This window comes from Telopea speciosissima, chromosome 8, assembly GCF_018873765.1.
Source record: "Telopea speciosissima isolate NSW1024214 ecotype Mountain lineage chromosome 8, Tspe_v1, whole genome shotgun sequence".
Taxonomy (NCBI): domain Eukaryota; kingdom Viridiplantae; phylum Streptophyta; class Magnoliopsida; order Proteales; family Proteaceae; genus Telopea; species Telopea speciosissima.
Window position 1 is genome coordinate 63,498,345 of NC_057923.1, and position 21,967 is coordinate 63,520,311.

Consider the following 21,967-nt stretch of genomic DNA (forward strand, 5'->3'; position numbering starts at 1 on the left):
AGACTAGCTTGTGCCATAGGACAGTAGGGGTTTGGGTCCTAATTAGGTTCCAGGCAGATTTAAAGCTAAAAAGACCGTTTGTGGAGGGGAGCTAAATAACCTTATCCGCATGAGTTGGGGGGGATAGGGTAAGGGGGGGGGGGAAGGGAATTCCAGATCAGGGAGAGGGTGAGGGGAGGAGGGGGGACCAAGATCTATGAGATATGATGGAGGAAAGGGGGGCTGACTTGGGAATGCCGGAGGAGTGGATTGCTCTAGACCCAAAGAAGTTATAGAGAAATCCATTGGGGTGCCAGGGGTTGAGCCAGAGGGAGATGGAGGACCGATCAGCAATAGTAGAGGAAGTGGTTCGAAGCGCCAAGGGGCGGTGGAGGAGGATCTTGTACCAGATCCAAGAGGAATCCGTAGGGATGGAGACGGTCCAGATGGATTTTTGGCTATATAAACACATGTAAATGTTCAAATTGCAAAAATAGTCACCCAAAATGGTGTTTTGGATTTGCACCATTTTTTTGTTTTAGTGAATTAAAAATTGTATTGCCAAAAGGAAAAGGGACAAGAAGGGGGGGGGGAATATACACGGGGGAAGAAAAGAAGGGGGGGGGAGAGCAAACCCGCTAGCGGGCTCTCAATAAAGAGACATCTAAACCCCAGGAAACAACAATATGCCTGTTCCTTGGGGTGTCCAAGACGGCCATCAAAGGCAAAACACTAAGCTTGGAGGAGACATCAAAGAAGATGGCTTTCCAAATCAGGTTGAACGAGCGAGAGTTGGAGGTCCATCTTCTAAGGTTCCTTTCCATCCAAATGTGATAAAGAGTTGCAACAAAAACAAGTCGCCCAATAGTGTCGCAAATGGTTAGCCCAGAAAAGCTCGTGTCCAACCAAAGCCACTCTCTGGCAAAGGGTAGAGGTCTCCTAATGCGAGGCCAAATGAAGGTAAGGGCTTTTTTCCAAATGGTAGAAGAGAAGGGGCAGTCAAAAAATAGGTGATCTATGTCTTCATGTCCGGTCCAACAAAGGATACAAGGGGGGAGACTGGGATTTTTCTGTGAAGTAGGAAGGCTTGGGTTGGGAGGCAAAGTTTGAGGGCTCTCCAGGCTAGAAAGCTATGTCCGGGGATGTGGCCTTTGAACCAGATAAGTCTATGCCAAATGACATGAGGGGCATGGGGTCTAGCTAGGTTCCAGGCTGATTTAAAGGAGAAGAGGCCATTTGTGGAGGGAAGCCAGATGGTCTTGTCCGCATGGATAGGGGGGGGGATGGGGGGGAGGGGAGGGAGAGAGTCCCAGAACTGGGAGAAGGAGTGGGGGAAGGGGGAGGGAGGGGTCCAAGTACCATGGGCAATGATGACTGAGAGGGGCGGACTTTGGAATGCCGGTGGAGTAGACAGCTCTCGCTCCAAGAAGATTATAAAGGACACCGTTGGGATGCCAAGGGTCAAGCCAAAGGGAGATAGAGGACCCGTCAGATATAGAGGAGGAGGTGGCACTAAGGGCCAGAGGACGCAGAAGAAGAATCTTGCGCCAGACCCAGGAGGAATCAGCAGGGGTGGTAGCAGTCCAGATGGAGTCCTGTTTGAGGAGGTGGGAGTATACCCAATTAATCCAAATGGAATCATGCTTTGAAGAGATTTTCCAAATCAACTTCAGAATATTCGGATTGCATCGTTTCAATAAACTAAGAAAAAGAACTGATAAAACCCCCAATGGGGGATGACCCAAACAACGATGCCAATTATTCAACTCAAGTAACATAGAGGTGGGATCAGAAGACGGAGACTGAGATGTCTAGGCTACCGGTGAACTATCAAGGACGTACAGACCACCAACCATCTTACCACATGCAATCGTACAACCCGTGTCCAAGTCCTGGAACAAACAGTGTTTAGGAAAAAATGTTACTTTGTGGTTTAAATCCATTGTGAAGCTACTAATGGACAATAAATTAGTAGAAAACTTACGAACATTTAAGACAGAGGAAAGGCACAGAGAAGAGGTGCACTGAACCGACCCCTTTCCCGATATAGGAGAAAGAGACCCGTTAGCTACTCGAACCTATCATATGGTCGGTTGCCTCTGAGTCAATGACCCAAGAATCGGGTTTGACTGAGGTGCAATTGCCACCAAATGGAATACCCATGGAAGAAGTGGTGGAATGATCGGAAGGCAGAGAAACAGACGAAGCAGCCAATGAAGGAGACACAAATGCCAAAGAAGACGTGTCCAAGCGAGTCATCATATCCCGGAGATTGTGCAGTTTAGCCACAACCTGTGAAAGAGATTGTTTGGGCTGCTTTTCAGTAGATGCTTGATGGGCACAGGCATTGTTGGGCCGATTGGAACCCCCCTTCCCATGCCCACGGGTATCCGCAGGACGACCATGAAGCTTCCAACATTGGTTCTTAGTGTGCTACTCCTTCCCACAGTGATCACATTTAATAGGGGGGCGATCACTAGTCGGCTGATCACCACCAATTAGCACGGGAAGAGTTCCCACAGGAAGAAGATTGAGACCCAGAAAGGAGGGCCGATCGTTCATGAGCAATACGAGTAACATGGCTGTACACCTACTGTCTTCAGCCGATAGGATTGCATAGGCCTGCTTAAGAGTGGGAAGAGGATCACGATTCAGAATATTAGCACTGATATGATCAAGCTCAATATTGAGACCAGCCAAAAAATCAAAGACCCTCAACCCATCTTACCACTTCCGCAAAGCCGTAGCGTCAACATCACAGGTAGCAGTGAAGGTGTCCAAAAAATTCAATTGCTGCCACATAGTGCACATTTGATTATAATATTGAGAGAGGGACAACTCCAACTGCTTGGTCGAGTGGATCTTCTGACGGAGCTGATAACATTGGGCAGCATTCCCAACCTAAGAATATGTGTCCTAGGCTGTCTTCCAGATATTGGCAGCCGTATCAAGGAGAAGGTAGCGCCCGGCAATTTCTTGGTCCATGGAATTAACCAAATAGGACAAGACCATGAAATTAAAGTTCATCTATCGATCTTGTGCAACACCAGCATCGGGAGGCCTGACAGCGGTTCCGGTGATGTCGCCAGATAGACCACGGGAACCAATTGCGAACAAGCAAGAACTAGACCACAAGAGATAGTTGCTGCCATTTAATTTAATAGGACTGCCTGGGAACGGCAGAAAATAACGTTGCGTCGTTTCATCAGGGCCAAAGGAAGCAGTAGTGATCTCCGAGTTGTTAGGCATGATGGCTGGAAAAAAATCTCAAAGACAGAAAGAAATAGCCCAAAAAATTACTGCGTATGGAGGTGAAAAAGGCCCTTGGTGGGAGTCAACTCACCACCAAGGGTGTAAAAGAGAAGGCGGCAAGGTTGGAGAAGGCTCCCTCGAGAAAGAAAGAGAGGCTGAGAAGGGTCGCGGGAGGTTGGAAGGGGGCGGAAAGGCTAACGGGAGGAATGGAGGGGCTGGCGGCAGGTCGGCGGAGGTTGGCAGAAGGCTGGCAGAAGTGGTGGTTGCTGTTGGAAGGTGAGTGGTGGCTGACGGTGGTTAGGCTAGGGCGAGATCATGAAAGAAAGAGAGAAAGAAAAAAAAGGGGAAAAAAAATTCATTGCCCATATTCCTGGATGATTTTTGGCTCTAATGCCATGTTGAATTCCGTGAATACTGGCTTGGTCAGTGTGACCACAACCATGCTTTATTTATAATATGATAGAGAACATTCTAGAATAGGTACAAGGACACAATTACCCCTAGGACAAATTTTCCCTTGAACCCATATTACAACAGTTTCTATTGTTAGCAAGTTGGGCATGATTGATATCTATGCACCAACTTGAGGGGGAGTGTTGTAATATGAGTATAAGGGTATATTTTTCTAGTAGGCTTTAGCTTTTGTTGCCCTAAGGGTATAATTGTAACTTGTACTTCATATGATATATTATAAATAAAGAGGGCTTGGGTCACATAGACGTAAGTTCAATTCCCCAAATTTCCGTCATGAAATACTGAAGAATTTAACAGAATCCTACCTGTGATTGAAAATGAGTAAATGATTAACATTTATTTTATGATGATGTGCACTTTTATTTATATCTTCAATTATGGTTGAGGTCCCCCCTCCTTTCCAGCACCTTTTCCTAGTTGTATAGGATAGAAAGCATGGTTTTTGTTGAATACAGGCTTTCACTGAGGAGGGGGGGGGGTGAATCAGTGGCATACAAAAACTCAGCCCAACTCGTTTACTCACTCATTGGTGTCACAGGCAGTCAAGCGCATAGCCATAACATACATTCACATACTTACACCTCGCAATCACATATTCACATGTACTCACAACCATGTGGCCAGGTCTACCAAGTGTACACAATCATACATAGCACCCTGCATAGCACACATCCACAATGTCCACAAAGCAATACAACCCATAACATAGGTGAATACGTGGTTCGACAGTGTGCCTACATCCACGGTGCAAATGATCACTTGGGTTGCAACCCAAATCCAGCCGTAATACAATGCACAATGCAATCTTTTAGCGGCACCTTCCGCAGGGAGCACTGACCCTCAGTTTATGTGGCACCCACCACAAAGGAGCTACAACCCCTGATTTATGTAGCTAAAACTACAAGGGAGCACCCACCCCCAATTTAGGTAGCACCGACTACCAAGGGGCACCAACCCCCTTTGTTAAGCACCCACTTGATAGGTCCTTAATATAGAAATAATGGGCTTCTACTAAGTGCCCCAATTTCAAGCTCATAACATACAGATCCCATCCAATACACAACAAGTATTTACATAGGCAATTATCCAACATCTAGCCTATAGTACAAAGGGGATTTGCTAAATGGGCTACCTACACCGCTGGGTCACCGTCGGAGGTGCTGTCAATTGGACGTCTCCAATCAACTAAGCTCTCCACTGACCTCTTCCTTCTCTTATTTTTCTTTCTCTCAAACTTATGTTCTTCTTTTCTTTCCTTTCTTCTCCAACCCTTTCAATTCTTACACTCAATGCTTCATCAACCTCCCATGAGCATTCATTGGAGTAATCAATGCAAGTGAGAAATAGGTCTTCTAGGGCTTGTAGGTGACTAGGTGGGAGACTCTCTTTCACTCTTTCTCCTCTCTTCCTCTCTCCAAAAACGAAAAAAGAGTTCCTCATCTTTTCCTTCATAAATCCAGAATTTAACATCCCAAACCCGAGCCTCATTTCCGCCAAGGAACTAAAACTCATCTCGAGTATAGGTTTTGACCAGCCAAATTTCCGAATTGGGTCGAGATCTCGACGAGTTGGGGTAGTTTTTTTTTCAACTCGATGGCTGGTTTCGCTGGGTTTTAGACCTATTTTGGGGCTGAAACTCTACTTTGGGCCATTTAAACACAATGACACTTCAGATTTTGAAAAATCAAAGTCCAAATAGGTGTTTCACGTAGTGGGAAACTAGGACAGATACTTATGCCAGATACTGTGTTAGATACTTATTTATGCCCAAGACCATTTAAGTAAATGAATTTGTATTTCATTTACTTAAGATATTATTCATAAATAAGGAAATACCCTCCTATTTGAATCCAATAAAAATAGTTAAACAATCAAATTCCAAAAGGAAAAAAAGTCAACCCTCCAGTTCAAGAACAAAAACTGGATTTCGGCGGTGGACGCACTTTTCAACTTTCTAATGCTGGGGACATTGCTAAAAACCAAAAGTATGGTAAAATATTCATTTGTTTTGATGTCCAATAAAATATTATCATTTAAAGCGATTTTGAGAGCAATTGCGCCCACCAAATTAAGTTTTACCGGTACATAAGTTCTTTAATATAAATCAGATTTAAGCAATCTTGGACTTGTTGGAGATCTCGCGAGTTTTAGTTCTATGATTTCTGCCTTCGGTTTGACCGCGTGTGATTCGATATCAGATTGACCTGATTCTTGTGCCGTTGGAAAGAGGACTCAAAGATTTTCAACTTTCATGTTTTGAGCTTTTACATGATCCTCAAGTAGGAGTGTAGGACTGCCCAAAATCCCATGAAGTCACTGCATTTGCAGAAACAGAATTCTGGACACCATGCACTACATCTATGTTCGAGATCATAACTCCCTCGTTCGAACTTGGATGACCCGATTCTTGAGGCATTGCAAAGTTTACTCATAAGGCTAAAGCCTTTTTGTTTTGAGTTTCAACGCAGGTGGAGTGCAAGACGTTGAGAAGTAGCCTGAAGTTACTTTATGTGCAAAAACAGTGTTCTTAATAACTTTCTCCTTCACTGTCCAGGGCACTTCACCAGTTCACCCTGCCTCCAATTTAAGCTCTGTACATCTCATCATGCTAGCTCATCCATACAACTCACCATGTTAGCGCCCAGTGAAACTCAATTGTCCAATTATCGGCCAATTGCCACTATCACTGACTACCACTAATAACTGTATACGATGCCCATGATGACACTGTAACTGCTCCATGGCTCCCGGCTCTGCTTCCATTGCTCACTAACCCACTGCTATCTCACTAAATACAGCTGCCCAACATGCCACTTCCTGTTGTCACTGCCAAGTGCCATTTGAGTCAAACTGCCATCTGTCTGTATAACTGACAACTTTAATTCAACTGTCGGCTCATCACAACTGAAATTGCTCTCTGGTTCTTTTCGCCCAGTTAAACCAGTCGGACCGGTACTCAGCCAGTTTGCTCATTGCTTTACGCTTGTATCAACCACTGGTCACTCAAATGGCCATACATCTCTCATCTGAACTCCGGTTACTTGATTCTTTCGTTCTTGAAGGGCTATGACTTTCAGGTTTTTCACCTTCAACTCAGGTTGAGTGCACAGGTTCTAAAAACAAGCTTGAATCTGATGCAAGTGCAGAAACAGCTAGTTCACACTGACATACCACATTTAAAGATCAAGCCATACTGGCAACTTTGATATCTGATAAACATGATTCCAGTTGCCACTAAGAGCTGACTTGATTTCCTTTATAGCTCATGTTTACCAATTCATGGTCCGACTATTGGATGAGAAGATATAGCTCAATCAATTTGCTGCTCTAACATGAAACCGGAAATCTGCTTACATCAACCAAGGCATCCTCCATCTCATCATCATCAAGCAACATCACCTCATGCACTCAAGGACTTGCAACTGCCAAGTCATCATGCCAAATACATTTGTCAGTTTGTTGCCTACGATGGATACCTCAAGTGGTGTCAACTCATGATGATGCAATTTACATAGTTGTTAAGGCGTCACCTAGGTGCCTTCTTTTTTTTTTTTTTGGATGGGTGCCTTGTTGGTGTCACCTTAGTTTTTGACCCCCCTCCAATGCCTGGGGTCACCTAGCACTTTGACAACTATGGATGCCAACCAGGCCAGTCCAACTTTCAAGTCTCAACTACCCGCTGACTTTCTAGTTGTCCCAACAGTGCCATACCAATAGTCTAGCCATCTCATTGACACTGACACTGTCACTGTCACTTGTCATAACTCATAACACAGAAGCCCTCTGCAACAGCACTGACAATCTGTCAGCTGCCATATCATCTGCACAACAGACTGCTACATCACCAGCTACACATCTACACAGTTGCTGCCCACTGTACTGTATACTCACCACCCACTCTTACTCTGCTGTCTCAGCGTGTTGATTACATTGACAACAGCACTGCTGGTGTGGCCAACAGTTTAGGGGTTGGCTGCTGTTATTTTTTGAAAACTCTGATTCTTTCTTTCAAGAAATCCCCTAATATTAAGCGAGAATCACTGTAACATGTTGCTGTTAGCCTTTAGTATAGTTTTAGGGCCCTTACATGCACATATACACACACTTTATTTAGACATAACATACTTCTCTCTAGACTAATCTTATGGTGAAATAGGTGAATCAATGGTTCTTGTTTTGCAGCAGATTTGTTACGTACATAATAATCTGAGCTAGAACAATGTAATTCCCAGACATTTCAAAAGTCTGGATCATGGTCTAGAAGAGCTTAACCATCTTATCCATGCTGTTGGAATTAAAGTTTATTTTGGTTCATATTGATTTGCTTTCTCTTGCTGTTTCAGATTTGCACTCGATATTGATTTTGATGCTCCTAAAGTTAGAGTTCCTCTGCGAACACATTCATCTACTGAATGCGATGGTCATTTTCTTCTGGATTTTGGTCATTTTACTGTGCACACCAAAGTAAGTTTCTTCTGTTGGATCTTGAAACTAGCTCTTATGCTGGATTGGTTTTTTTTAAGAATATGTAGAGATTATTGCAGGATGGTCAGTATGATGAACAGAGGCAGAGCCTGTATTCCCGTTTTTATATATCTGGACGAGACATTGCTGCTTTCTTCATGGATTGTGATTCAGACCGTGGGAACTGCACCCTGGTCACCTCAACTTTTGTTAGCCAACCTTCTGGATCACCTACCTCTGTAGATGTTGATATTTTCCTTCCTCTTGTGGATAGGTGTGGGATGGCAGTGATTGTTGATCAGGTAACTTGCCCTTTCTGCTCGTATGCATAAGAACTTATTGATTTTTATTTTGGTATTGGATTTTCTACATTTGTGTTGACAACAGCCTTGCATTCCTGTTATTGAAGATCAAAATACCTCATCCAAGTTACCCCTCAACACGGGTTTTCATTCAAGTACCGAATCTTGGCATTCACTTTTCCCCAGCTAGGTATTGCCGAATTCAGGAATTATTAAATATAATATATAGTACAGTGGAAAAAAGAGGTCAGAATACCAGTGAAAATTTCCAAATTGGTCTAGCACCTTGGAAACTTGCAGATCTTGCTACTGAGGCTAGGATTCTGGTTTGGAGGGTATGTTCTCTATTGCTAATGAATTATCTAGCATGTCTTTTACTCTATACATGTTTCTGAGTTGTTTGATGCTCTCATTATACATTCTTGATGCAGGGAATTGGTAATTCGGTAGCTGAGTGGCAACCTTGTTTTGTTGTGTTATCTGGACTTTATCTTTATGTCTTGGAGTCTGAAGCATCCCAGAGTTACCAAAGATTCACAAGGTCTCTCTCTCTCTCCACGTTTTTGTGTGTGCATATGCGTGTGTGCATGCTTGTTGTGGGAATGTGGGTGACAGGCTAAGTTTTTTTCTTTAACAGCTGTTTAGGAAAGCTTTATCTTGATTGATGGCTTTGTGATGTTGCAGTATGTCTGGTCGACAAGTTTATGAAGTTCCACCAACAAATGTTGGGGGTTCTCAATTTTCTATTGCTGTGGCTTTTAGGGGGACAGACACTCAGAAGGTATGCTGTGGTGGTTTCAAGTAAAGGTGAAAATTTTTTTTGTGGTACTTAAATTTTCGTTCTGCTGTATCTATTTTATCATTGTAGGGAGTTTTCCCCACCCCCACCCCCACCCAAAAAAAATAAAATAAAAATTGTCATTTAAGTAATTGTCTGCTAATTGCACATTTTCTAAACATTACATGCCTACTTATTATGGCTACAACTTGGCCAGCCTGGGCCAGGGGAGACCAGTGCAGCCCATGACCATGGGCTGGACGAATGATCTAGAGGCCCATCTTATGGCCCAAGTTCAGCTTGGGCTAATCCCTTAAAAGTCTGGATGCAGTCCATTGCAGTCTTGGGTTGTATTTGTCTGTGTGTCTATTTATGGGAGGACCATTGAAAAGCTAATCATTTCTTATCAACTGAATTACTCCTTATGAGTGATGAAGCATTCGGTGGTTCTTCTGTCATGCTCCTTCATTAGGAATTTTAAAAAAAACCTGTATCCAACTTAGTTCCTCTCTCTCATTCTCTTATCCTTGTGATTTGATCAGTTTCTGCAAACAACTTCTTTTACAGGCTCTGGAATCTTCTAATACCTTGATTATAGAGTTTCAAGACGAAGAGGGGAAAGCTACTTGGCTGAGAGGACTTACACGAGCTACTTATAGGGCTTCTGTATTACATAATATCCTTATTTCTTAGTAGTATCTGTTGTATTTACTCTTAGATCCTTTATAATGAATAGCTTTTCATGGCTTACTCTTCTCTCTGCTGTCTGTAGGCACCTCCATCTATTGATGTACTTGAAGAGACAAATGATAGTGTGAATGAACTTAGTGAGCCTCAACCTACTAATTTTAGAGCAGCTGATCTTGTTATTAATGGGACATTGGTGGAAACAAAGTTACTAATATATGGAAAGGTAAGATGTAAGAATGCTTTGTTTTATTCCCTCTTCTCCTTTATTTCATACAAAGGTAAAAGATTCAAGTTAGAGAGCTTTGGTTTGTGATTTTTTTTTCTTTTCTAGTTGATAAGGAGGACTGATGAACAGACTCTTATTTATTTTGACTTTCGCTTTCAGGCTGGAGATAAAGTTATTGAGCGAGTTGAAGAGAAGCTAATTGTTGAGATCATTGCTGGTGGGATGAAGGTTGGATTATTTGTGGTTTAATTCATTTTGTAGTTTTATTATGAAAAATCTTAATGTGGCAAAAATAATACTGAAAACTTTGGTTCCTATTCATTCAATTGGTGCTGAGTAATGATTTTATTTTGAAATAATGTCGTTAAAAATGCTCCTGTCCTATAGAAAACCTGGCTTTCAGTGTTTTGCTTATTTATGCAAGACAAAAGAAAGAATATTGGAAAGGAATGGATTCAACCCGTTAATCGTAAAGGTCCTTTTATTATCCCGGGGAAAGTTGCAACCTCCTTCTTATTATGGACTATGGTGTAGAACATTATCTTGGCTGTTGATCATTGATACCCTATGTTGTTGTAAGGGTTGGAGTTGTGAAGAATCAATTGACCATTTATCTCTTTGTTGTGATCATGTTTGTGGTTTGGACGGAAGTCCGCCGTGAAGTTGCCTTTCTTCTATTGCCCGCATAAACTTTTCTGTCTTGGGACCAAAAACTTAGGTTTATTTGAGAACCATCTTTTTATTTTTTCTGTAATGCAAAAGGAAGAGAAATATTGATTGAAAGGAAAGAATGGGGGTTGGGGGGGGGGGGGAGCAGAGATTATAGATCAAAACATGAAAAGAGGCCTGCCTGCTGGAAACCATGGTACTAAATCTCGTTTCGTTTCGGTGTTTCGGTCTGACCGAAGTTTCCGAGATACCGAAATTTCGACATCGTCGAAATATGATATTTTTCTGTGGGTGTAAAATGCCAAAATGACCGAGATTTCCGAAATTTTCGAAACGAGATTACCGAAATTACCGAGATTTCCGAAACGAGATGACCGAAATTTCCGAAATATTCGAAATATTGCATGTGACTTTTTCTATATCTCGCGATATATCGTGAGTCCACGATATTTCGTCGATATCTCACGAGATATCGTCGAAATATGGTATTTTTCCATTTCGGATTGGTATCGTATCTCGGACAGCTCGAGATATACGAAATTTGGCGAAATATCGCCTAAATTTTGCAAGATTTTGAACTATGCTGGAAACAAGGGGTCTTTAAGACCCAAGGACAAGTGGAACCCTTGGAAACCCATTACACCTGGGCAACAACAACAATCAACCGATGACTTCCCCAGGATGCAGTAGTATCTTTATTTTAATGTTAAATAGTAAATTATTTTATTATTGTTTGATTATTACGAATTTTTTGTTTTTGGATGAATAAATGATTCAATTACCAAAGCGAGAAAAAGGGGGGGGGGGGAGGATACAAGTAAAAGCTGACACGAAGCCCTGCCAAAAAGCAGGGACAATACAATGGGCCAAAGCCCAACCCAAAAAAACGTGCAAAAGAAAACAAGCCAGGCAAACGAAAGTACCAGGCCCTGCTCGAAAGAGGCCAACTAACCCAGGTCAATAGGCTCGTTACTTCGAGAATATTTTATGATAGCTAAATTGAAAGGGGAATTCAACTCTGGGGCGGTCAGGGAGTACGAAAGGTAGAGGCGCTTCTTAGGGAAAGGAGGGGAGCTGGGTTTATGGCGACGGAAACGTGAAGAGATGGGGAGGTGGCAGGGGGGAAGCTGGGTAGAGTTAATGATTGAGAGAGAAGAGGGAATTGGCCCATTAGAACAAGATGGGTTAGACAAAGAGGAACAAGAGATGGGCTAGGCCAGAGAGGAAAAGGATAAAGGAGAGGGAATTGGCCCATTAGAACCAGGTGGGGCCAGCCAAAGAGGGAAAGGAGCTTGGCTGGGCTACAGAGGGAGTGGATAAAGGGGGGACCACAACATTGGAAGGGAGAATCGAGGAGAGAGGAGGCCTAAGGGATAAAAATCCCATGGTCGTCGATTTGAGAAAGGAAGAGATACCGAGGTGTAAGGGGAGAATCTTTAGGGAGGTTTGCAGAGGGGTGACAGGGTCGATGTGGTCAATAGGCTTAGCAGGCTCGACAGGCGCAAGGTCATTAGAGACTGGCTCAGTAAGAAGACAAGAGGCTAGCTCATCGGGGGATGGGAAAGCTGCATCATCGCAGAGGGAGGCAACCTGAAGGAGAGAGAAGCGGTTTGAACTTGTGATGGCAGGGGGGGACTAGTTGCTCCGAGGGAGTAAGGCGCCGATGGCAACTTCTTCTCCGGCCACGGCTAAGGCTGCGTTGCTCAGAGGCTGCCGGAAGAGAAGCAGAGACTTCAGCGATGATGGGGGAGAGACGACGCTACTTAGAAGCTTCGATTGGGGGACTTCTTAGCTCCATGGTAGAGGAAGAGCATGAAGTTGGCAAGGGAGACTTCCACGATGTTGGAGGAGAGACGACGCTGCTCAGAAACTTCGACTGGGGGATGGGACCTTCGATCGAAGAAGGACGAGCAGAAGAAGCATCAGCGGTGGCTTCACTCCTAGCTTCAGGGCATTTTCCGGTCGAATGACCAATTACCTTACAAGATGAGCATTGCGGGGGGGGGGGGGTCCAGTCTTAGTGAATAGTCTGGTTGAAGGAGAACCCTTCTTCATCAACAACAAGGATGGAAGCTGGCAGGGAAGAATCCGCCTGAACTTCCACATAGATTCTGGCGAAGGCGAGGCGATCTTGGAGTTTTGTTCTGCCATTTGAATAGAGAGGATTTCCAAGGACCGGGCCAATCACACTAAGGCCCTCCTCACACCAGAAATGCAAAGGGAACCCAGGGAGGGAGATCCAGAGTGGAAGAGAACTGAGATCGAGACGATGCAGTTGAAGATAACGGTTCCATTGCCGGAGAAAGAGGGGTTTTCTTCCAACGTTCCAGGGACCTCCAGCCAGAACTCTAATTTTGTCATCGTCTTCAGCAGACTTGAAGATAAAGAACCCATTATCGAGCAGGTATGTTTCAAAACGACCCTTTGTGTTCCATTGCTTCGAAAGAGAAGCTTTTACAAAGGGGAAGGGGGGTTGTGTTCCCATAAAGTGCCCCACAAGGCAATTATCCCATTTCTTAGCTTCATGGAGGAGGAGGTCAGCTTCGTAATGGGCTGTCTTGGAGCCACTGATGAAGGTGGGAGGGACAAAGTGGAGGGGGAAGCCATCACGGGAAGGGGGTTTTGGGTTGAGAAGAGGGAGGCCCAAGGTCTAGGTTCAGGGGTAGGGAGAAGGGAGGCCCTGGGTGGTGGTGGCACCACCCCAAGGTGGTCGGACATAGCGGAAAGGGTTCAGGCCATCACCAAGGGGAGAGCCAGTCATATGAGCCATTTATATGGTTGAGATTGAGACTCTACAGTAAACTCCAGTCTTACTGTTTGTAGTAAGTTTGAGAGCTACGAATGCGTAGCTTAGTTGGCAAGGACCAACACCTCACAATTAATAGTTCATGAGTTCAATTCTCCTTGGGGCCTACCTATAAAAAAAGGTTTCAGATTTGCTATGAATAGAACATATTGTTTTTTCTATTCTTTGTAACATTCATTTTTTTATTTATATTGGGAGTTCAAGGTTAGGTAGAGGTAAGTTTTTGAGTCTTAGGATTTGTTATTCTATTTGGTATGTGAGGTAAAGTGGTTGTTAGATTTTGAGTCTATGACAATACCAGAAATTAGAAACCAGTAACCATAGTAGGGAGAGAAGAAGAGAAGAACTAAGGAAGAAGGAGTGACTTCTGTGAAAACTAGCTAACAGCCACGATAGGGACACTCCCCCTATCGTGGTGCACATAGACTTGTACCCCCATGGTACAATATGCAATCGTTAGTAGAGTCAAAATAGAACTGGGGCCTCCCATCTTCTATGCTCTCCCCCCACCCCCTAGGTGGGTCTGCTAGCCCTATGTATTGTAGGATGTTCTCCTCTCTTTGATGCAGTTAGATGATTCAAATAGGGATTCTTTTTTTATTTTTTTTATTTTATTTGTGTTATTAGAATCATAGGAATGTAAGTCTTCAATTTTATTTTGTCTTCAGCTTTGGATTAGATAGAGTTAGAGTCTAGGTATGATTTCAGTTTTACAATTGGATTAGGATTTATGCTGCTTAAATCCATAAAGGGCATGTAACCCAACAATGGGGATAGATTTGATATTGGAAAATTGATTGAAGTTTTGTTTACGCTGCTGTCAACAGCTGTATTGCGCCGATTGGTTCTTCCTTCCCTGATCTCCTCTCTCATCTCACCTTCTTTGATTTTCTCTCCTCCCCTGCTCTGTTCTAATGTGATTTACAACCCCAATCATTGGCATCTATCTCTACTGGTTCTCTTCAGATTAGTTTGAGATTCTAAGGAGTCTTTCCTGTGATAGAAACGACACTCGCTACAGAGATTCGAACCGAGATTTGGCCTTTGCTGGGAGTTTTAACCAGAACTTCAAATCTGGTTCTGTTCTTGCGCCAGATTAGGTTGCAGAGGGTTTCCTTGCCTGATTTTTGCTTGTTGGTTCAGCCTTGGTGCGGGCTTGATAAAGACTGGAATTACAAACTTGCCTTTGGTACAAAATTTCGGTAAATTTCGACACTACTGAGACGAGATGGGCTTCCGAAATGAAAAAAGTTGAAATTTCGATGAAATTTCAGTATATTTCGGTATGTTTCGGTATATTTCGTAGAAATACTGTGTATTGAGCAGTATATTTCGGTATATTTCGGTAAATTTCGTAGAAATACTTTGTGTAAGTATTGAACTATTGACTATTATGAAGTTTATGAGTTATGACTTATGCACTTATGAGTTATGATTTTATGAGTTTAAACTTTAAAGTTTAAACTAAAGGCTACATTTGACTTTATTTTTGTTTCATTACTTTGTTTAAATTTCTTATTATGTCTTTTAGTACTTAAACAATATGTATTTAACTATTTTATACAACAGGGTCTGACCGTATACAGTCAATCAAGGGTGCAAACCCAAAACACCACTTTGAGTTCATTTTTTTTTGCAATATGAAGATTTAAATGTGTTTATTTAGCTTAAATAAGGGTATTCATGAAGTATCAGGCCTAGATATGGCCAAATACCCACCGAGATGGACTCCCGAAATATTGCAGAAAAAATGCAATATTTTGGCGAAATTTTGCCAAATTTCGGATATCTCGGTAGGCCCGAGATACCGATATATCGCGAGATATAGTACTATGCTGTTGATTGAAACTGAGCCAGGTGCCGCTGGTTATCTTTGTCGAAGGTTGAAGAAGCAAGTTATTTAATTTTGCAAGTAACGGCCAATTACCTTATTGACACAAGACCCCCTTCTTTTTCTGATGTTATTTTGTTTACCCGCATTTAAGTGTTTCAATTCCAAGAATACCCCTCCCATTAACACGTTATACCCATTCACTTGTTTCTCTTTTATAGTTGATTCCATTAAATTACGGTTCTGCCACTCATTCATTGAAACCTTCCATTAATTACCATTCTACCATTGCTCTTGTGAGTCTTCAAATATTTTCTGTTTTGCCATCAACTTTGAATTTGAGTGCTTTGCTTGGGTGGGTCCACAAGAAACCCAATAAGGGTTATTTCAACCCGGGTTTTGCACCACTCTTCCCCCTGTATTCTGAGGGTTCCTTGTATTTTCTCTCATTGGTAATGAATTTTTTATTCACCAAAAAGAAAAAAAGATCTTAGTTTTTTTTTTTTTAAAATTTTTAAATTTGGATAGTGTTGGGACAAAGGACCAGGCACGACGAGAACGGGGAACTCGCTCTGGCAGGATTTCTGACGCAACAGATAGTTATGACTTATGAGAGTCCTTATTGGATTAGGATTTCTATTTAGAATAAGAATGGGCCTAAGCCTTGCTTGTGGCTATATGTAGTTATGTACAGACAGATAATCATCCTTCTCCCCCCCCCTCCAAAAACAAAAAATAGGTGTAATTGTTTGACAGTCTTGGTTGAGGATGATTTTGAGTATCACCCTCTTTTTATTTGGGTAAATGAAAAATTCATTACCAAAAGAAGAGAAATATTGAGTGTACCCAAGAAAAGGGGGGGAGAGGAACAAACAATACAACTTACAGAGCCCTACCTTTACAAAAGGAGGGAGGCATGGGCCTGCAAAAGAGAAGGGGGAAGACCCCAAGAATCTACAATCAGTATTTCTAGGATGATCATGCCCTTTTTTTGGATGAATAAAAAATTCATTACCAAAGGAAATAAAAGGCGGAGGGGGGGGGGAGAACAAACAAAATTACAAGACCCTGCCTTTAAGAGGCAAGGGCCTGAAGGAGGAAAGGGGAAAAACCCCAAGATACCAGAGCAGACACAAAATAGGGAGGCGGCGCACCAATAAGAGGCCTCATCAACCAAAAAGCCTAACCACAACACCACTATCAGCCCCATCTTCAAAGAGAGAGCATGCACCGGGAAAAAGAGCGAGCCATAATGAATGCAGGATAGCCCACCTTATTACAAGGAGTTGTTTCGGCAGAGGGCATGGCTACAGATATATCCTTAGAGGCAATATCTTTTCATTATTGGGCAAGGAATAGTCCAGGAGGGACCGCTTCTTGAGATAAGGAGGGGAACTTGTGTCATGTCGGCAGTAGACACGAAGAGGGGGGGTTGAGGGGCTACAGAGGACAGACTAGAGGATTGGTGGGATGGAGGCGGAAAAGGGGGGGAGGCTGGCTTAATGGGAGGGTGATTAATAGAGAGGCCAAGCCCAGGATGGGATGAAGGTGGGTTGGCAGCTCAAACTAGACAAATGGGCTTGGGCAGAGAGAGGAGAGGTAGGCCCAAGGGAGTGATGAGTGAGATTTTGAGGGCCAGAGGTTTGATGATTAGAAGATTAATTATCGAAACCACCCCCCCCCCCCCCCCCAAAAAAAAAAAAAAGGCACGTATTGTTCAGATCATTATTTAGAAAATGAATGCAGTGTTAATAACATCATTTAGTGATATTCTGATTCTGAATTTGGAAGTTGGTTGGGAGAAAAATGTGCTGTTTTTAAAATAAATGATATATGTGCTGTACTGCTTGTGTAAGAGATGATGATCACCATTTATGAGGACAATAGCAGTATAGTAGCACGAATCAAGAGAACTGCTGCACCATAAATATGTAAATGCTTAATCTGATTGGGTGATTGCAGTCAGTTGATTTTGTCTCTTGAAGTTGGATTGTACGTGCTAGTCTGGCTTTCTTAGTTATTAATGTCCCCATTTTTTCGATATGATTTTCTGTGAACTGGTGTGAGTCATATCATCGTTTGTTTGTGTTAACAGTGTGGTTGTATTGTTTTATAGGTACACCTTATTCATTGGGGTGGGGACCTTACTGTCAAGACAAAACTGCATTCCCTTCAAATTCAAGATGAACTTCAAGGTTGTTTATCTATGTCTCCGCAGTATCTAGGCCGTTCTGTTCTGAAAGACGACGCCATAGTTGCCTCTAGTGTAGATGCTAATGAGAAAGAGTCGCCTATGGTGTTTTTGGATGAGGATGATATTTTCAAGGATGCTTTGCCAGATTTCACATCCATCCCTGATCCTATGTTTAATTCTGGCACAAAGCTGGATACTTTGGATATCAGTTACCCCTGTGACGAGGGTGATTCATTTGAAGCTTTAATACAGGATAATACAATGGGAAAAGGAGTTATAGGTGAGATGTTCTATGAGGCAGAAGGCAATGATTCATCTGATTTTGTGGTGGTTACCTTTTCAACAATAGATCCTGGTTCTCCTGTTTATGATGGTATTGATACGCAGGTAATCAAAATGAACATCTTTGATGTAGTAACAATGAAAATATTTTTCTATTTTTATTGGAAATACATTTTTAAACTGTTGACTTTTCCTCTTTGGTATTGGGGCTTGATTTCTTTCCCTTGTTCATTTCTCCAGATGAGCATTCGCATGTCCAAACTGGAATTCTTCTGCAACAGGCCTACTATTGTTGCTTTAATTGGCTTTGGCTTTGACCTGAGCTGTGCAGGTTCTGCTGTAAGCTGCTCAAAAGAAAATGATATACCAAGTGTTGAAGCTTCTCCTCACAGAGAAAAGGCAGAAGAATACACTCGCTCTTTTGTTAAAGGATTGCTAGGTTATGGTAAAGGACGCGTAGTATTTTATTTGAATATGGATGTTGACAGTGTGTGCGTGTTTCTCAATAAGGAGGATGGTTCTCAGCTTGCAATGTTTGTGCAAGAAAGTTTCCTGTTGGATCTGAAGGTGTGGATTGTTGTGTTCTGTTGCTTCTTTATGTTAGTTTTGCTTTGCCTCCTCTTCTCCCTTTGTGCATTTTATAGAATGGCTTGGTTTTATATTTCTCTCTCTCTTTTTTTTGTAAATCAATATTATTAAATTGTGTAGATTGTTAGTTGATTATATTTGTAGAATGATTCTCTCTGGTTTTGGAGTACTTTTCTGTAGTTAAGGTGCTCTATTTGGGTGAAGACTCTAGAAGTGCATCATTGTGATGCAGTTACAGTGCTGAAAAATATGATTGTTCACTCTGATAATGTAGTTCTAGGTGGATAATCAACTATTTATGTTTTTGTTTAAGTTTTAAGTTCTATTCCAATTTTCCAACTAAGATTTCTTGTAATAACTTTTATTGGACTTTGTTCTGGTAGTTTAGTTATGATATTTTCTTTTACCTATAGGGATAAGTTTGAGTTGATTTTCTTTGACATATAGGGAATATCCTTCATGTGCGATGCTATGGGATTCTTTGGATGTTTTCTTTTCAGAGCTTGTGTTCAAGAAAGTTTGTGTTCTACATGAAATTGAATAATTACAATGCAAGTCATGCCCTGATGTTATTGCAATGTCCATCTAGCAACTAACAAGCATGGATTGGTGCCACTTTAGAGAAATAGTCAAAATGTATGTTTTGATTGTTTCTTCAGTTCTGATGTCTTCTAGTTCTATGTTGATTTTTGATGACTTGATGTGGCTTAATGTTTAATTTTCTTTTAATGATAAAAGGTATATATTCTAGCATACTAAATAATGTCAGAAAAGAGGGGAAATAAAAAATAACACTAGGTTGCTTAAGTGCTTAGGTGGGTGCCTAGGGTCGTCTTGACAACTAGGGATGTGATGCCAAATTTCGCATTTGAGCTTATTGGAAAATGCTTGTAAGGCAATCTGAAAATCAAGATTATGGATATCAGATTCAAGCAGGCCCAATAATCAAATCTGGGATCAGATATGATAAAGGAAGTAACAATGTGTTGAGAGAAAAAATCAGATCGAATGATGGGGAGTTAAAAAAGATGATCGATCTTCTTGGGAGAAAGAAGAGAGACAACATGTGGAAGAAGAGAAGAGAAGAAATCAGGTTTGGGATACCAATCGCATATGCACTGCTCAATAGCACCAAACTCTTAAAAAATGCTCATTTTCTTCACTCAAATCAGCTCTAATTAATGGGAGATGTGTATTGCATATATTGACCTTCTAAAATTCCTCAATTGACTCAAAAAGAGCTCCTAATCACACTCACACACTCAATAAAGTAAATAAACTCAAATCATAACTCCATTTAACTATTAAGTTTTCTAATCTAACTCAAAACACTTAACTAATCCCGTGTACTGACTTTATCCCCCCTTTACGGGCTTATAAATTAGGCCCATTACAATGAAACCCAATAAAAGGCCCAATCTATTATATAACTACACAAAGGTCAATTTCAGTCTATTAGACCAAGGATAAAAAACTCGTCTCGACCAGCCGTCTTGACCAGGTCGAGATGACCAAGGTCTCGAGATCTCGCTGAGACCTAAGTGAGTTTGTATTCAAAATTTTTTTTTTTGGTTTGTTTCGGAAGGATGTTTTGGTGGGAAAATGGCCATAGTTGGCTCCAAAACTTTAAGGGAAGCTTGTTTTAGGCTTAATAAACATATTTAAATCTTCAAATTTTTTTAAAAAGCACCCAATTTGGTGTTTTGGATTTGCACCCTTGGTTGGCAGTAAACGTCGAACCCTGAATGTAATACTGCCTATTCTACACGACTACACATTGTTTAATTGGTATGAGACATAATGGGAAAGTAAAACAATTAAATTATGCAATAATGGATGAAGACACAATATTGAAATAATTATTTTAGAAATAGTTAGCGATTTAAAGTTTCTACTACAAACTACAGTGAACAATAATACATAAGTCATAGACACCATTCTCCCAAGTACAGTGAACAATAATACATAAGTCATAGGCACCATTCTCCCAAGTTCAGTGAACAATAATACATAAGTCATAGACACCCTAGTCTTCCACGTCCCAAGTCTCCCAACTCCCAACTCCCAACAAGTGACTGCCTATTGATATGAATTATGACGTGCTGGATTGAGTCCACTCACGGTCCGATGGAGACGACATGCATTGTCCTTTGTCTGCATGACATATGAATGCCATGTCATAGTGTTCGAGAAGAAACAAGAGTAGTCCTACACAGCTGCAATGTAAATGGTCTCATCTACATATTGCATTTAACCTATCCAAGGGTATGGGTCACCGCATTATGGAAACCCTTGGTAGTGTATCTGAGTAGTATTGGGTGATGATGTGGCCAAAAAAATAAAAAAACAAGTTTTTTCCCCTTCTGTAGCCGAAAAACACCTTTGTCGAGTTCTGTTTCAAAATTTCAAATTCTGGACGAGACTTGGTACAAACTGAAATCTCGTTGAAATCTTCGTCGAGTTATTTGAGACCTTGCATGATTGACATTTCAGATATGGTTTCTTCTCGACAAGCTCGAGATCCTTGAGATTTTCGAGATCTTGGTGAGATCGAGATTTTGAACTATGTACTAGACTGCCAAAATCATCTTATGGGCCTCCCAAGCTTGGATATAGGCCTGCATACAAGATTAAGGCCTAATTAAACTACATCGATTTCCTCCGACATTGAGAAATACTCACCCTCGAGTTTTGTAGAAGGGGAGAAATAATGAAATATAATAACTCAGGAGAATGTCTCATGCTCCGCACCAGTATCATGAACCAGGTTCAGAAGATGAAGCATGCATAGCATGTCCTCGTCTTGAAATGTTTGGGGAATAACAAACTTAATTTGTAGAACATCCATTATTGTCGTAGAGTCTGTTGTTGTTTCACCCATATTAGTCATCTTGTTCCCCTTTACCGTTACTTCTTGTCCCACATCAGAGTGGTCTTCCTCTTGCGGGGACCCTTTCGGCTCTTCTTGTGGTTGTATTGTTGGTGCCACTTCGACCAGCTTTAAAGAGTAATCAAGTTGCAACCCTTTCAATACAAAATTGCGTTGTATATGAGAGGGTCTTAACATACATACATTTGCTTCAAAATTAACAACACCTTGTCAATCTTCCAACCATTGTTGGCCAACTCTGATGATGTGTTTGTTAGAGTTTGTATTAGGGACATGAAGAACAGAGTCAGGAGAAATAGTAGGAGTGACCAGAACACTACCCTTACCAGAAATAGAAGAAAGAAACCCAGTTGCAACTCTAACCTTATCCCTACCCGAGCAAATAGAGTAGAAATCATAACACTGAGACATACCAGTCATGTGGTTAGTGGCACCAGAGTCAATGACCCAAGAGGGAGCAGTGGAGGGTGTTGATGAGACCTGCAAGGCTGAGGCTGAAATGTCTGACTCTCTAGGAGTAGTAGAAGAGTGGCCTAGGCGAG

General features: G+C 41.8%; 1 protein-coding gene across 2 annotated transcripts in view; it reads left to right on the plus strand.

The window, feature by feature from the left end:
* The window catches only part of LOC122672780, a 254,565-nt gene that overhangs the window by 60,699 nt on the left and 171,899 nt on the right, over positions 1-21,967 (plus strand). For both annotated transcript variants that reach the window (XM_043870268.1, XM_043870269.1), the window contains 10 exons: positions 8,049-8,169; positions 8,250-8,471; positions 8,579-8,806; positions 8,903-9,012; positions 9,156-9,252; positions 9,817-9,915; positions 10,022-10,162; positions 10,325-10,393; positions 17,588-18,052; positions 18,188-18,514. In XM_043870268.1, the coding sequence (XP_043726203.1) occupies positions 8,049-8,169; positions 8,250-8,471; positions 8,579-8,806; positions 8,903-9,012; positions 9,156-9,252; positions 9,817-9,915; positions 10,022-10,162; positions 10,325-10,393; positions 17,588-18,052; positions 18,188-18,514 (1,879 nt within the window). The remainder of the gene's footprint in view (positions 1-8,048; positions 8,170-8,249; positions 8,472-8,578; positions 8,807-8,902; positions 9,013-9,155; positions 9,253-9,816; positions 9,916-10,021; positions 10,163-10,324; positions 10,394-17,587; positions 18,053-18,187; positions 18,515-21,967) is intronic.